General features: G+C 39.6%; 1 protein-coding gene across 1 annotated transcript; it reads right to left on the bottom strand.

Annotated features, from left to right (window-relative positions):
• Positions 1-12879, bottom strand: YIPF4 (Yip1 domain family member 4). Its single transcript, XM_059468582.1, has 6 exons — positions 12631-12879; positions 8972-9125; positions 6243-6414; positions 4025-4102; positions 2223-2336; positions 1-1053 (listed from the first exon to the last, which is right to left on the bottom strand). The coding sequence occupies exons 1-6, from the start codon at positions 12713-12715 to the stop codon at positions 916-918; spliced, it is 741 nt and encodes a 246-aa protein (XP_059324565.1). The 5' UTR covers positions 12716-12879; the 3' UTR covers positions 1-915.
• Between the last annotated feature and the right edge of the window lie 411 nt (positions 12880-13290).

Genomic DNA, 13290 nt, shown 5'->3' with positions numbered 1-13290 from the left:
TTAGGGAAGCAATATTTTTATTTTGTCATCATAAAATAACATTGTTTAAAGATCACACAAATTTGATAGATCATCTTTTTTCTCTCCAACATTAGGCCAGCACTAGAGTTGAGAAAGGTGGTCACCCATTTCTCTGTAAATTTATACTTTTAAGTAAAATAATTTGATTCTCTAAATATGCACTTTAATTAATTATGTCACACGGTAAGTATCTTGCTCCTTTGGTCAGAGATAGTAAATGAAAACTTCAAATACTTGTATCTTCAATTTTTAAAAACCCAATATACATCCTTAACCAAGGAGTATTTACGGTACACACAAGCCATAGATACAAAATACACAGTATATACACGTTTTGAAAACAAATTGGAATTTATAAAAACTCAACAGCCAAATCACAGTAATTGAGGCACTAAATTAAAAGTAGTATCTTTTTGTCTTGATTATACAGACTATTCTGTGAACAATCAGGACTGTTTCATAAATATATATTATCTACAGAATTTGCTGTGCCAAAAAAAGCCAGCTGTGTTTAAGCTTAAAGGAAAAATTGCACTTTGAGATTGTTAACAGTTAACTTCTCATTTTTAATTCTTGAATATAGTAATCTGGTCCCAGTGCTTTTGGCACAGGTATTGAGTTGCAGTTTTGCTACGCTTTGTTATAAAACACAAGGTTCTTTTATTTTGTTCATTAAAATCTGAAGAGTCTTAAACAAACCTAGAACTTTGATACAAATCTATATAGCTACAATTGCTTCATTAAATAATATACACAAATATGCTCTTCCATCTTAAAACATCTCGACAACTGCATACAAAACAGTCGCTTGTATTATCTCCAGCCTTCTTAATCCCACACGTTATCAGTCTGCAAGTGACTGAAATATGGTTTCTGGCCACATCTTACACTAGATCACACCCCAGTATACAAGGACAGAAAATAAATGTATAATAAAAAAATTGGATAAATTAGAAGGGGTTTCTTAGTCTTGAATTCTTCTCCAACTAGTAATGATGCAGCACTGTAGGCAGCCCAGAAGACTCCAAACAACTGAAAAAGAAGATGAACAGTCTTAGCTGACACCACAAGAAAGTCTCTCCAAATACCACAGTAAAAATCACTTCCCTCAGTACAGCAAAGAGCCAACTATAGAAGTAGTGCTTGTCACAGCCAAGAAATTTTGGTCATGGGGCTTGTAATGCATTTTCATACTAGTGGTGCAAAGATAAGAACCTTGCAGAGATTCACCCTGAAGCTAACATGAGGCTGTTAGTAGTAATCAAGTAACAGAAGTTTCATGAAGGTATATTTATTTTGAAGTTATTTATTAGTTAACTGGCAAGTTAATGATTTATATTCTATCACTTATCAATTATCTCAGATTATCAAATCTCAAATACAGCAATTTTGTTACTTATCATAACTCTAGTTGCGCTTCAATTATACTGTCTGCCAGCAAGCTATAGGGACAGAAACAATGAAATCAACAAAACAAACCTCCAGAAAGTGTAGAGCTTAGCTCCTAACAGAATTTTATCAGTTAACCTTCCCAGGCTCAGCAGTAACATCACAGGCTACCTTAAAGGGTTTCAAGAGGTACTGAAAGTGTTCAAGAGTGTTATGTTGTTCTGGGATCTTTTAGGGAATGTTTCTGGTTCCATAAAAGGTGTGCAGCAGCAGGTGGTATCAGGCAGGCTACTCTTTGTGCCTTACATTCCCCCTCTCCAAATCAGAACAATCCTTACCTTTTCTGCAAAGGGTATGGAGAGCTTTGTACTGCTACCACTATGGGGAGGTCTCAGAACAATGACTAACATCATATTCATGCTGCAGTGACTAAAAATAATCTGGATCATGGGGGAAGGGAGAGCTTATTTTCACATTCTTCATTCTGAGGTTTAATTATGCATTCTCTTGTCAACATGAGAATCCCATCTTTTTTGTAATGCAACTATTAGAGCACAGCAAAATACTTAAATACAAGCTACTCTAGTAACAACAGGTGTTGTTATAGCAACAGCACTGTATATTCCCAAGCACTCAAATGGAACATTTAAAACCCCATTCACTTTCCACCATGCTAACCAAAAGGATCACAGAGCTCACTTTGTAGTTCTGAAAATTTTGACACATCATTATGCTTTCCTGAGTAGAGTACTTGAAGTGTTAAGAAAGTGACTTAAAAATAACTAAATTCTCAATAGATTATAAGAACTTACTTTTATTAGCGTAGAAACAACTTCAAATGATCCAACCACCAAAAGTACAGGTGCTATGACAATGAGGGGAAGCAGGGAATATCCTATTACACCCAACACTTGGCCATAAGCAACCTGAAATTTTCAAGCACATAAAAATAAGCTTTGCAGTACTCAATCTCTGTCACCAAATAAAATTTGTTCTTGTTATAACACTATGAATAATGATTATAATGTGTTATACTCATGAAATTTCAGCTAAAGGAGGCTTGCTAGTATAAAAATTGGTTTTGTATGCTAAACTCTAAAATTAGAAATATGTTATCTTTTTTTTTCCCCAAAAACCTTTAAACTATCACTTTCAAAGGAAGCATTTACATATGATACCCAGGAGCATAGAACTGCAACAGATCTCTCAAGGACCAGCTGTACTCCTGGTTGTCAAAAGCAGCAAATACATAATTTTCTGCATTAACATACTCATATCCATTATACATAAATAAATACATAAAGTACATGAATGTTTTTAGTGTCAGCGGAAGAGTTAAAACTTGATCCCTGTAAGGCACAGAATTCTGATTTCCAGCTTCAATTTACTGTGACTATCTAGAACAGAGTTGTTCCAAGTACTTCCATAACTACTTTTAGCTTCAGAAGGAAATGTCTGATTTTCCCCTACTATGGTCTGAAATGATCCTGCCCAGCTAGGCTCCTTGGATTTAACAGGAAAAGTGGTGGCATCTTGCAAGCATTTTCTTGTGGATGATGATCCTTTATGATAAGATCTGCAAACCTGTATGTTTTCTCCAGTTTATACAGCTGATAATTTCCCATTTTGAGCCACAAACCAGATTGATTTAAGGGCCTCTGGATTGTTTTAAAATGCAGAAAAATACCATGCAATCACATTTATAAAAAACTTTTTACTTCACAACAGCATTCACAGAAGAAGACTCTAACAATTACGATTTAAAGAAAAATTTTAAAAAATTAAAGTAAACAACATAGGACCTCTGCAATACTGGTGCATCATTAATGCACTATCCATAATAAAAGTATAAAAATAAAGCATCACTGAATATTTAGTTCTTCCCAACTACACAGTTCAATGCATTTTATGCTGCAGATCCATTTTAAGAAGTTTTGGTCTCCTGACTGTTCGTTCCACTGCAGCTGTCTGTGGACCTTGCTCTAAGTCATTTTTTGTTGTTTACACCTGAATTGCTTAATAAGTCAATCTGTAAACAGTTCAAGCAGCTATTCCAACCCTGCTGGTGCAAGCAACTGGAGGAAGGGATGTAGGCCACAACTCCAGTTGGCTTTGCAGTTGAGAAACATGCCCTGGCTTTCACACTTTGATGGCTTTGAACTGCATCAGGCCAGGGATGAAAACAAACACTGGCAGGTGCTTTACACACAATGACATCTGACTGCTGCTAGCACCCCATTAAAAAAAAAAGTTTCCATTTAGTCCAGTGACCAAAAACTTGAAAGCATTTCTCCCTCAAGAATGGACTTCAGTTCTGGATCACAGGAAGCTGCTAGAATTCCTGGGTTCACAGCACAAATTTCTAGACTGTTAATCTGGAAGCAAGCACACCATCCATTGCACCAAGAGATTAGTTGGTGATGTCTGTATTTTAGACTTCATTTTGAAGACTGAAAACCTGAAATGTTGAATTTACACTTAACAACTGCATCCATTCTTAGCTGGCTACAAGATCCAAACCCAAGCACTATGAAAAGCCATCTACTGCTGAAAAACACTGTCAAGAGACTTTACATTACCTCCCTCTACATCCTTTTCACATACAGGTACTTACTTCTCCTCCAAGAACTCTGGCCAGTAAAAAAATTGTCAAGGATCCAAATATCCAAATAGTTATGATCCAAGAAACAACCTTGAGAGATAAAGAACAATTCATTTATATGAGTAATTGTCATTGTGAAAAAGGAAAATGCATTTCCATAATTGCTTTCACTGCAATCAAGGATTTTATTATGCAAAACTGAATTCTGAATTGTGGCAAGAACAGTGTTTAGTATCACAGTGTAATTAACAAATGAAGTTCAGAAGTTACATTTATAGAATCACATTAATGGTAAATTTGGTATACAGAATGCATGTGCAATGTGGTCTGTAAGTATTGTAACAGGAGTAGGAAGTTGAGTTTAAACTACCCTAAATGTCTTCATAACCCACCTATTACAAAATATGGGCTCAGACAGTTTTTGAAAGTCAGCCCAACCAATACAAGCAGTTGGAATTCTCCTTTCTCTTATAAGGATGCCACTTTATCCTTTACTCAAACTGAGAATGCTCAGAAGACATAGGACTTTACTTCTCAGTGGAACTTGATGATGATGAGAACTTAATAAAGAGCCTCAGATTCCCGAGACCAAGTCTGTCATTATTTTTTCTTGCTTCTTCCATAGTACTGCTCTTAAACTACAGAAGAAATCCTAGAATCATTCTCTGGCTTAAAAAAAATCCTTCAAATTAACTTAGCTGGTTTTGGTGTTGAGCCACTGGGAGGAGCAGAAGGAAAGCTCTCCTTTCTGAAACAACTTTTTAGAAGGAAACAACCGTCTAAATCCAGTCTATGTATTTCCAAACATACAATGACTGAACTTAAAGAATTAAGTCAGTACTCAGTTCAATACTTTGCTTAATTGGAAGTTCCATATTTCCAGAAGAATGAAATAGGAAAAACCAGATAAAAATCACAGCAGCACTAAAAACAATATAAGTGGCTTTATTCTATTTGTGAAAATAGCACATAGCCTTTTTTTACTTCCTATTTTCCTCCACTGACTAAGAAGAGGACCAGTTTAAAGTCTTAGAGCAGAAGTGCTCATCTCTCTCCAGTGTGGAGCCCACCTTTGGGTTCATCTGGTCCAGCTGCTGTCAGTCATCCTGTTGCTGGCTGCTAGCTTGCCCTCCTTTTACATATTCAGCACTCCTGCATCCATATGGTACACCCTCTGCTCCTAAGAAACATGAGACCCAGTGCTCCTGTACAGGAGGTGGTTCATCTGTCCCAGGGTCAAGGAATGGTCCTTGCTTTGCCAAGGAGACAGGTGAGTGGTCCACTCAGAAGTCATGAACGGTAAAGTGGTTCAGTCTACTCACTTCAAGCCTCATAGAGACAAGATACTGAGAGTGAATTCTTAGTCAGCATTTGGTATGCCATATGGAAGCCAGAGGTCCCATAGGGAATGATTTTACCCCACCATTCACAAGAATCCTTGCATAAGCACATCCTGCTGGTTTACATACAGCTTATTGCCATACTTGGTCACATTTATAACAACTGTAACTACACGTTTAGTCATAAAGATTTCCAATGCAGGAGCACCTAGGCTTATATACAAATTGTTACTATAAATGATAACACTTCTTTATTTTAACCAGAACATAAATAAAAAAGCTAACAGTGTTTATGACAATTACATAGGCACAATGCCTCTGAGTAGCTATCACCCTGGAGTTCAAAAGGAATTATGGAAAAGTCTATTGACCAGAGGAAAGTTATTTGATTGTAACTGAGCAGGGAGGGCAAAATAGCAAACATCACTAATGAAGATTAAATACACCAGATAACAGCAGCCATATAGCATCAATTAAATAAGCAGCTTTATTTGTCAGGAAATTAGAATTCATGCCATCCAAAGAAGTGCTTTTTGCTAACATTTTTTAGTAATAAAATGCAAGTTAACAGAAGGTCACAATTAAAATGGAAAGATTCACTAATATGACTATAAACCCATTAGTATCAATCTGGTTCCTCTAGAAACCACATTGTTCCTTTGTTTTACTGTATAAAAACAAACCTGACATTTCATCATGATTAACTTACCCGTGGGCTATTTAATACATTCCTAACTGCTGTCTTTCTACACATTAACTTGAGAAACAGCATTTGAAATGCCCCACATTAGTACGTGAAAAAAAGACTTTCTACCTACGTAAGAATGCAAATTGCTTAGCAATCCCCAAATTTAGTTCAGATTTTTTTTAGGCAGAAGATTTATACCTACCTTAAATTGTCCATATAATGAAATCATTGAGAAGAAGAGGACAACTGCCAGAGGACCCCAAAAGTCTGGATTGTCTCTCACTACCTGCCTATTGAACCCAAGAGATGGCATAGGCATCAACACACATCGAATTTTGTAGTAAATATCCTTCAGATCAATGTCAAGTTCTTCCCTGAAATTGTAAAGCAAGTGAGCATTACTATTCATTACAGCACAGTAATGAAATAAAACTAAAAAAATAAGTACAGGGGCAAACAGTAGATTCATAGAGCAAGTCTCCTGTCAGCCACAAGGCTTTCTGAAGCCACGACTAGCAAAGGAACAGTTTATCCACAGTCAAGCAACACCATAACATCATGCTGCATTCAGTAACTGGTGGGACAAAGATTTATTTAATTACTCAAAAACAAATTACATGACTAACAACAGCAAACATACATAGCATACCCCAACCAGGCTGGATGGGGCTCTGAGTTACTGGAACTGGTGAAAGGTGTCCCTGCCCAAGACAGGGGGGTGGAACTGGATGATCTTTAAGGTCGCTTCCAACCCAAACCATTCTGATTCTGTGATACCCTGAGAGTCTGCATTAAGATAGGAGGGGTTTTTTGGACACACTAGGACATGTGACACATTTGTGTCATTGGAACTACAAGTCAAAGACATGCACACATAGAGAATGTCTGTGTGTTCCTATGCCAAGCAGTTTGCCATGAGCACACTTACTATGAAAATATTTTATTTCAAATTCTGCAAGAAAGAACACCATTAGATTCACTAATCTTAAATCATTCCAAATACATCATGTAAAACTAGCTTCCTTCAGGAACAGTAGTTTTGAACAGACCAGTTTATGCCTATTGTTCAATTTCTGGCTCCGGCCCACTATGGGTAAAATAAAGTCACTTGAACTAGCTGCAACATGTATCAACAGATCTTGCCCTTCTCTCATTGCCTTCTGTGCTTCCTGTTACAAACTCTCTGCAAGCAGATACAAATTGGCCAGAAGACTCCTCCGCCCAGGACTCTCAGCTGGGACACGCTGCCCTGACTGTTCTTCCCACGTAATGGGCAATTCCACTTCTTTAGGTGCAGAACCTCAGTCATGACTGAGGAACTCTGAAGAGTTGCAGGACACTTCCAACAGATAAACTGCTCTACATTTAAGAACATAGTGAAGAAAAAGGCAGAATTATATCCTAAGTCCATTTATGAAGGTTTTGTCCAAGGCTTTGTTTTTTTTGGCTTTTTCTTCAGAAAAGCTGATGTGAGAAAAAAATGCAAAGATGTGATTCATCACAAATTCTGTTTAAAAAAAATAAATAGTGCTAATTCAATCCCTCAAGGCAATTTTTGGATTATTATTACTAAAGCTACTTTATAAGTGGTATTACTAACTGGTGACTAAGTAACAAAAATTGCTCTTTAACCATCCCTGAATTAAAGAACAGACTAGAAGCATCTATTTGCTACCATTTATCTAAAAAGGATGTAGCAGACTTATACTTTACTCTGTAGACTGTAATACAAATATTTGCTACATGGAAATAATTATTTCTCATTGTCTGCATCTTCTGACAGCTTCTCATGTGAATAAATTGTCTTTTGCATGAAGCTGACAGCTACCTCACCAGAAAGTGATGGTAACTGTATCAGGAAATAAGTGTCTGGAGTAAGGCTGCCCAATGAGAAAGTAGAAAAAAATAATTTCACTTTATTTAACAAAACATTTGCAGTGTAGCCCTGTGTTGGTGAACTTCCCTTAGCAGCCTGCTGTTGTTTCAATCTTTAACAGGATTCAGATTGTAAGAATTCATTATGACACATTTCTGGGAATAATCAAAACAAAAAAATTACACTAAAGTCAGAATTCCTATGTTGTAACCTCACTACACAAGTTTGCTTCTTAATGAAAAGTTAGAGGTTCACAAAACAGACATTCACACAAGGACCTACTTCTGCACACTTTAATTTAAGCCAGTTCTCAAGTAGCACTGTCATTATTAAGCTCTCCAGATATCTGTTGTCTCCCAACACTCTCATCTGAGCTCTACAGAGTACTCTCTGTCTCACTCCAATTTTTTAAAGCATAATTATGTTTAATTCACAGGAAAACACTGAGACAATGAGAATGAAGTTGCTTGGGTGCAGAAAAAGGACCAGGCTGCCTGACTCTCAATGCAATAACCTTAAGATACAAACTTTCTTCAGCCAGCCAGGTTTCTAGGAACAGAACAATGGATGAGAGACTTCCAGTTCTAAGGACATTATTGTCCTTCAGCACTAGCACCCTTTTAATCTAGCTTTATAGTAAAAGGCAGCATAAAGATTATAAAGTTTGTGCTACCTTGCTTCTAACACCCCTACTGTAACAACCATGATGCACGATGCTTTTGCTTCAGAATAACTGACAGCACCGAGATCTACTTAGCAGGAGTCTTCCCACAGGGTTCTCTTAGTCTTTGATTCTTTCACAATATCCAGAAACATGAATGCAAAAGATACAAAGAATACAGTCTCTTTTTAAAAATCATTACAAGATCAACAGTTAAAAGCAGAAAAGCCATATACTTATGGAGATTAAAATGAATAACAGAAACAATGTTTTCATTCTTGCACCAGAAAACACTCATTGGTCAAGTAATTTGTCAAACAGAATTCTAGTCACAGCACAAGGCTGTGACAAGGCTGCTAATAAAGATAGATAGCCAGAAATAATTACAACATACAAGAGTGGCTTGTTATCTTCTGGGTCATCATCTTCCACTTCCAGAAGCCAGCCATATCCTCTCTGTCTTAGGAATGTAGTTGCAGTAGATTCTTTGATGAATTCTCCTCCAAGATTCAGCTTAACATCTGGAGTTGTTATGGAACCACTAAGATCTAAAGAAAAAGGGAGAAAAATATAGACCTTTTTATGTCTTGCCAAAAGCCATTTGATTTTAAAAGTACTGGAAGATACACAACAAACATAGGAAGCTACTTGTGTTGGTCATGACCATAAAACAGTCAAAGTTACAAAATAAAGTTATACTTTCACAGATACATAATTTGAAAGTGTACTGATGGTTTTATTGCAATAGTAACAATGTTGGGTTAGGCCTCAAATACCAGGTTTTAGCTTTTAGATGGGACTCTTGTTTCATGACACAGTGTTGTGGTACAACAAAAAGGCTTCCATTTTGTGCATTTAAACACTTAAACATCATTAAGTGTTTAAATGCACAAAAGGAGGACACTAATGAGAGTCTCACCATGCTATAAATTGTGGATTATTTATAATTTTTTTCTGATCATACTCTACCTCTTTTGGCACCCATTTTTTAATAGTGGCATTGTTTCAGCCAAAACCACTCTCTGCTTTTATGTTAAATTTTTCATAAAAGGAAAACATTTGAAAATGTTTTAATTTGTAATCTGCCTTCAAGGCAGCTGAAAATGTTAGAGAAGGAATGCTATCATGGATCCTTAGGCTCTAGACAATTAGAAGTTAAACAGTTATACAACTTCTCTTTGATATACTATGATCTTTCTCTACCACAATACTAAGCAAAACAAAGAGCAATTTATCTATGTTCTGGTTGGTTTTGGCAAAATTGCCAATAAATATTAATTTTTTTGCTCATTTCATTCAGTTATATATGGACAGAAAATAAAAAATAGTATAGGAAAATAAATTAAGCAACTTGATGAAAGAAAAAGATACACAAGAAGGGAGTAATTATTTCTTTAGGAAATAATGGATTTCCATTATCTGCTAAGAAAGAAAAATCCAAACAGAAATGTGTAAATATTTTGCACAAGCTTACTATAAATATATTGAGAGGTAAAGAAAATACCTTTTGTCTTATCATCATTGTGTGCTTTTCACACATTAAAGGTCCTCAGCACAAATTTCCCAGAACACCTAACTACAGCAAGTACTTCTGAAACACTCACAGAGGCACGTCTGGCCACGTTTGTAGATTACATTTGCAACATCCACTTTGGAAATATTACAGTGTCATAGAAACAACTTGTACAGCAACAGAATCTCAATGTCTTCAGCCAACATTGATCATTCAGTATCGCAGTTAACTCAACAGAATTTTCCTTCCCAGACCAGCCTGCTGGGCCACTCAGATTCCAGCTTCTCCACAAAGGCTTTTCAACTATTTCATAACCATGAGAGTTACTGATCCACTCCTTTGATTCTTGGAACACCATCTGCACAGAACCCTGGTAAAGATCCCTGTAACTTAAAGCAGGAATTTCTCTTTGCTCTTCCCAGTCCCACCTCGCACACACCATTCTCACCAGACTCAAGCAAAGCCTTCCTCTGCTGTTTACAGAGGGGGGAAAAAAAGAAAAATCTTAATGCCTTAATCAAGCTGAAGCCTCAGAAGTTTTCTCTTGATTGGGGAACCCTAATGTTATTAAGACAATATATAATATATATTGTCTTAATAACATTATATATATATATAGATGTTATTATTTCTTTCTGCTACCAAGATAACACTTTTTTGCAAGGAGTGCTACTCTGTGCATAAATGCAGGAGTCAAAAGAAGCAAACACAGCAGTCCCACCAGCCATGTATTTCTCCTTTCTCAGGGACCACTGACAATCCATCCTGAGGCATGGAAACTTCTACACAAGTTGTATTTACCAAGACTTCTTTAAGCAGTCCATGGATACCTGCAACCACATTTTTGAATTATAAAATCTAATAACATGACCTTAAGTCTGTTTTGCAAGACAAAAGCTGCAGAAACCTAGGGGAAAAGGGATTGGTCACCTCCTCTTCTGCAGGCTGCTTTGAGTGAGATGTTTAATTGCGGGGCAATTGGAAAATCCGCCAAGAACTGATGACACTGATGATTCCTAGTGACAGTCTGGGTGTCTTCATTGCTATTGTCTCAGGCTGAACACAACAGAAGCAAACCCAAAGTCTCTCAGATGCCTCATTTCAACAAAGCATTGTAGAAAACCAGCTTTCAAAACAGTCTTGACACTTAATTTTGAAAAAGCAGTACAAGAGGCAAAACCCAAAACAAGAGGGCTCTTTCTACTCTGTCTGGTGACCTAATTGTGAACATCTCCCCAGCTTTCTTCCATACAGTTCCCACAGAAATAAGAAGAGGAAACAGCTAATTTTTTTTTCTTTTATATAGACTGAGATTCGGGAAACATGTAAAAATGCGTAGTATTTTAATTTTAAAATATCTAGATGCTGAATTTTGCTTATTTTTTCTTTGCTAGGGTAGGCCTATCCAGCACTTTGAGGACACAACCACACTTGAACACACAGGAGATCACATCTTGCTTGTGTTCATAAAAAACACAGAGCCAAGTGTGATTCAACACAACCTACCAGAAAGGTGGTTTTACTGGATTGGGTTCAGCATTGCCCAACAAATACCTCCAGAGAAGAAGCAGAGAGCTTCTGCTCAGAGGTACATGGATTCCTTTTCAGGCCAAGGTGAAGAAGAAAAAACCAAAACAAAGGAAAACTAACCAGCAAAAAAAAAACAACCTCAGCAACAAAAAAACCCACAGCTACAACAGTACTGTTGGCTTGTGTTTCTTTTCAGAAGGACTGTGAAGTTCACTAAAGAACAGGTATTCTACAGTAATTTCTCCATTTCAGCAATTCCTTTCCAGGGTGGGACACATGAGTGAGGATTTATATGATTCCTTAGCCACACTTTTAAGAGTAACTAAATACACACATGGAAATAGAATCCTTGTTATTTAAATGGGTAGAGACCAAAAAAATATTCTCCAACAAAGTAAGTTTGCACAATGTTGACTCCTGTATGTTCCGTTTTGAAGTCTGACGGCACATCCTCACGGCACGCTGGCACAGCACTGCTGTTTGTGCAGCAGTCTGGCACAGGCCATGCTTCACTCCCTAAATGACACACACGGCCTCCTTTTCTGCTCCATGGCTGTGCCGCAGCGAGACACGGCGCAGACACTTTGGCACATTACAGCAACGTGAGCATACGACACAAGCTTCGGTAGGACAACAGAGCGGGCCTCCAGCGGCTCGGGAGCCAGAGGAGCGGGCAGTGACAGTGCTCACGGCTATGTCACCCAGCCGGGACACTCTCGGCCCCGGCTCCCAGAGCAGCTGCAAGCGGAGGGCACGGCCGCATTTGCCACGCTGCTGCTGCTGCTGCTGCTCCCGTGACGCGGGCGGCAGCGGCCCCAGGGCAGCGGCCAGCTCGGCCACCCCGCTCCGCCCCCAGCCACGACACCAACCGCGGGGCCGGCGGCACGGAGGGCAGCGAAGGGCCCTGCTGTCTCCGCGGCCCCGGAACGGCCCGTTCCCCTGGGGCCCGGCCCAGCCCAGCCCCTGCCTCGGGACAGCGAGCGCGGCCCCGCCCGCGGCCCCGCGCTCACCTTCGGCGTCCGCCGAGGAGACGAAGGTAAAGTCCCCGCTGCTGGGCGCGTACAGCGGCGGCTGCTGAGCGCCCGGGGGCTGCATCTCCCCGCCCTCCGCGGGGGCTGCGGGGCCGGCGAGAGGCGAGCGGCTACCGGGGCCTGGGGCCTCCCGCGTCCCTCCTGCGGCGGCGGCGGCGGCACCGAGCCCAGAGCGCAGCCGCCTCACGGGGCGACAACAAACGGCGCCGCCGCTGCCATTGGCTGCTCGCAAGGCGTGGCCGCACTGGCCGCCGGTGCCCCAGCGCTGAGTGGATCCCGGCGCTTCCCGGGAGTGAGGTCACTTCCACTCCGCCGCCAAGCTCCTCCCGGGGGCTGAACCAACCTCCCTCCCTCCCTCCCTTCCTTCCTTCCTTCCTTCCTTCCTTCCTTCCTTCCTTCCTTCCTTCCTTCCTTCCTTCCTTCCTTCCTTCCTTCCTTCCTTCCTTCCTTCCTTCCTTCCTTCCTTCCTTCCTTCCTTCCTTCCTTCCTTCCTTCCTTCCTTCCTTCCTTCCTTCCTTCCTTCCTTCCTTCCTTCCTTCCTTCCTTCCTTCCTTCCTTCCTTCCTTCCTTCCTTCCTTCCTTCCTTCCTTCCTTCCTTCCTTCCTTCCTTCCTTCCTTCCTTCCTTCCTTCCTTCCTTC

Source organism: Ammospiza nelsoni, chromosome 3 (assembly GCF_027579445.1).
Source record: "Ammospiza nelsoni isolate bAmmNel1 chromosome 3, bAmmNel1.pri, whole genome shotgun sequence".
In the NCBI taxonomy this organism is placed as follows: Eukaryota; Metazoa; Chordata; class Aves; order Passeriformes; family Passerellidae; genus Ammospiza; species Ammospiza nelsoni.
The sequence above is the reverse complement of the archived record's forward strand: the minus strand, read 5'-3'. Positions and strand labels throughout refer to the sequence as shown.

What these genes read in the sequence shown, in the direction of transcription:
- YIPF4 (XM_059468582.1), bottom strand. Translation starts at nt 12,715, where the DNA reads ATGCAGCCCCCGGGCGCTCAGCAGCCGCCGCTGTACGCGCCCAGCAGC. An exon ending in CTCCTCGGCGGACGCCGAAG is followed by an intron (nt 9,126 to 12,630) that starts GTGAGCGCGGGG and finishes CTTTTTCTTTAG; the next exon opens with ATCTTAGTGGTTCCATAACA. An exon ending in CATTATATGGACAATTTAAG is followed by an intron (nt 4,103 to 6,242) that starts GTAGGTATAAAT and finishes TTATCTCTCAAG; the next exon opens with GTTGTTTCTTGGATCATAAC.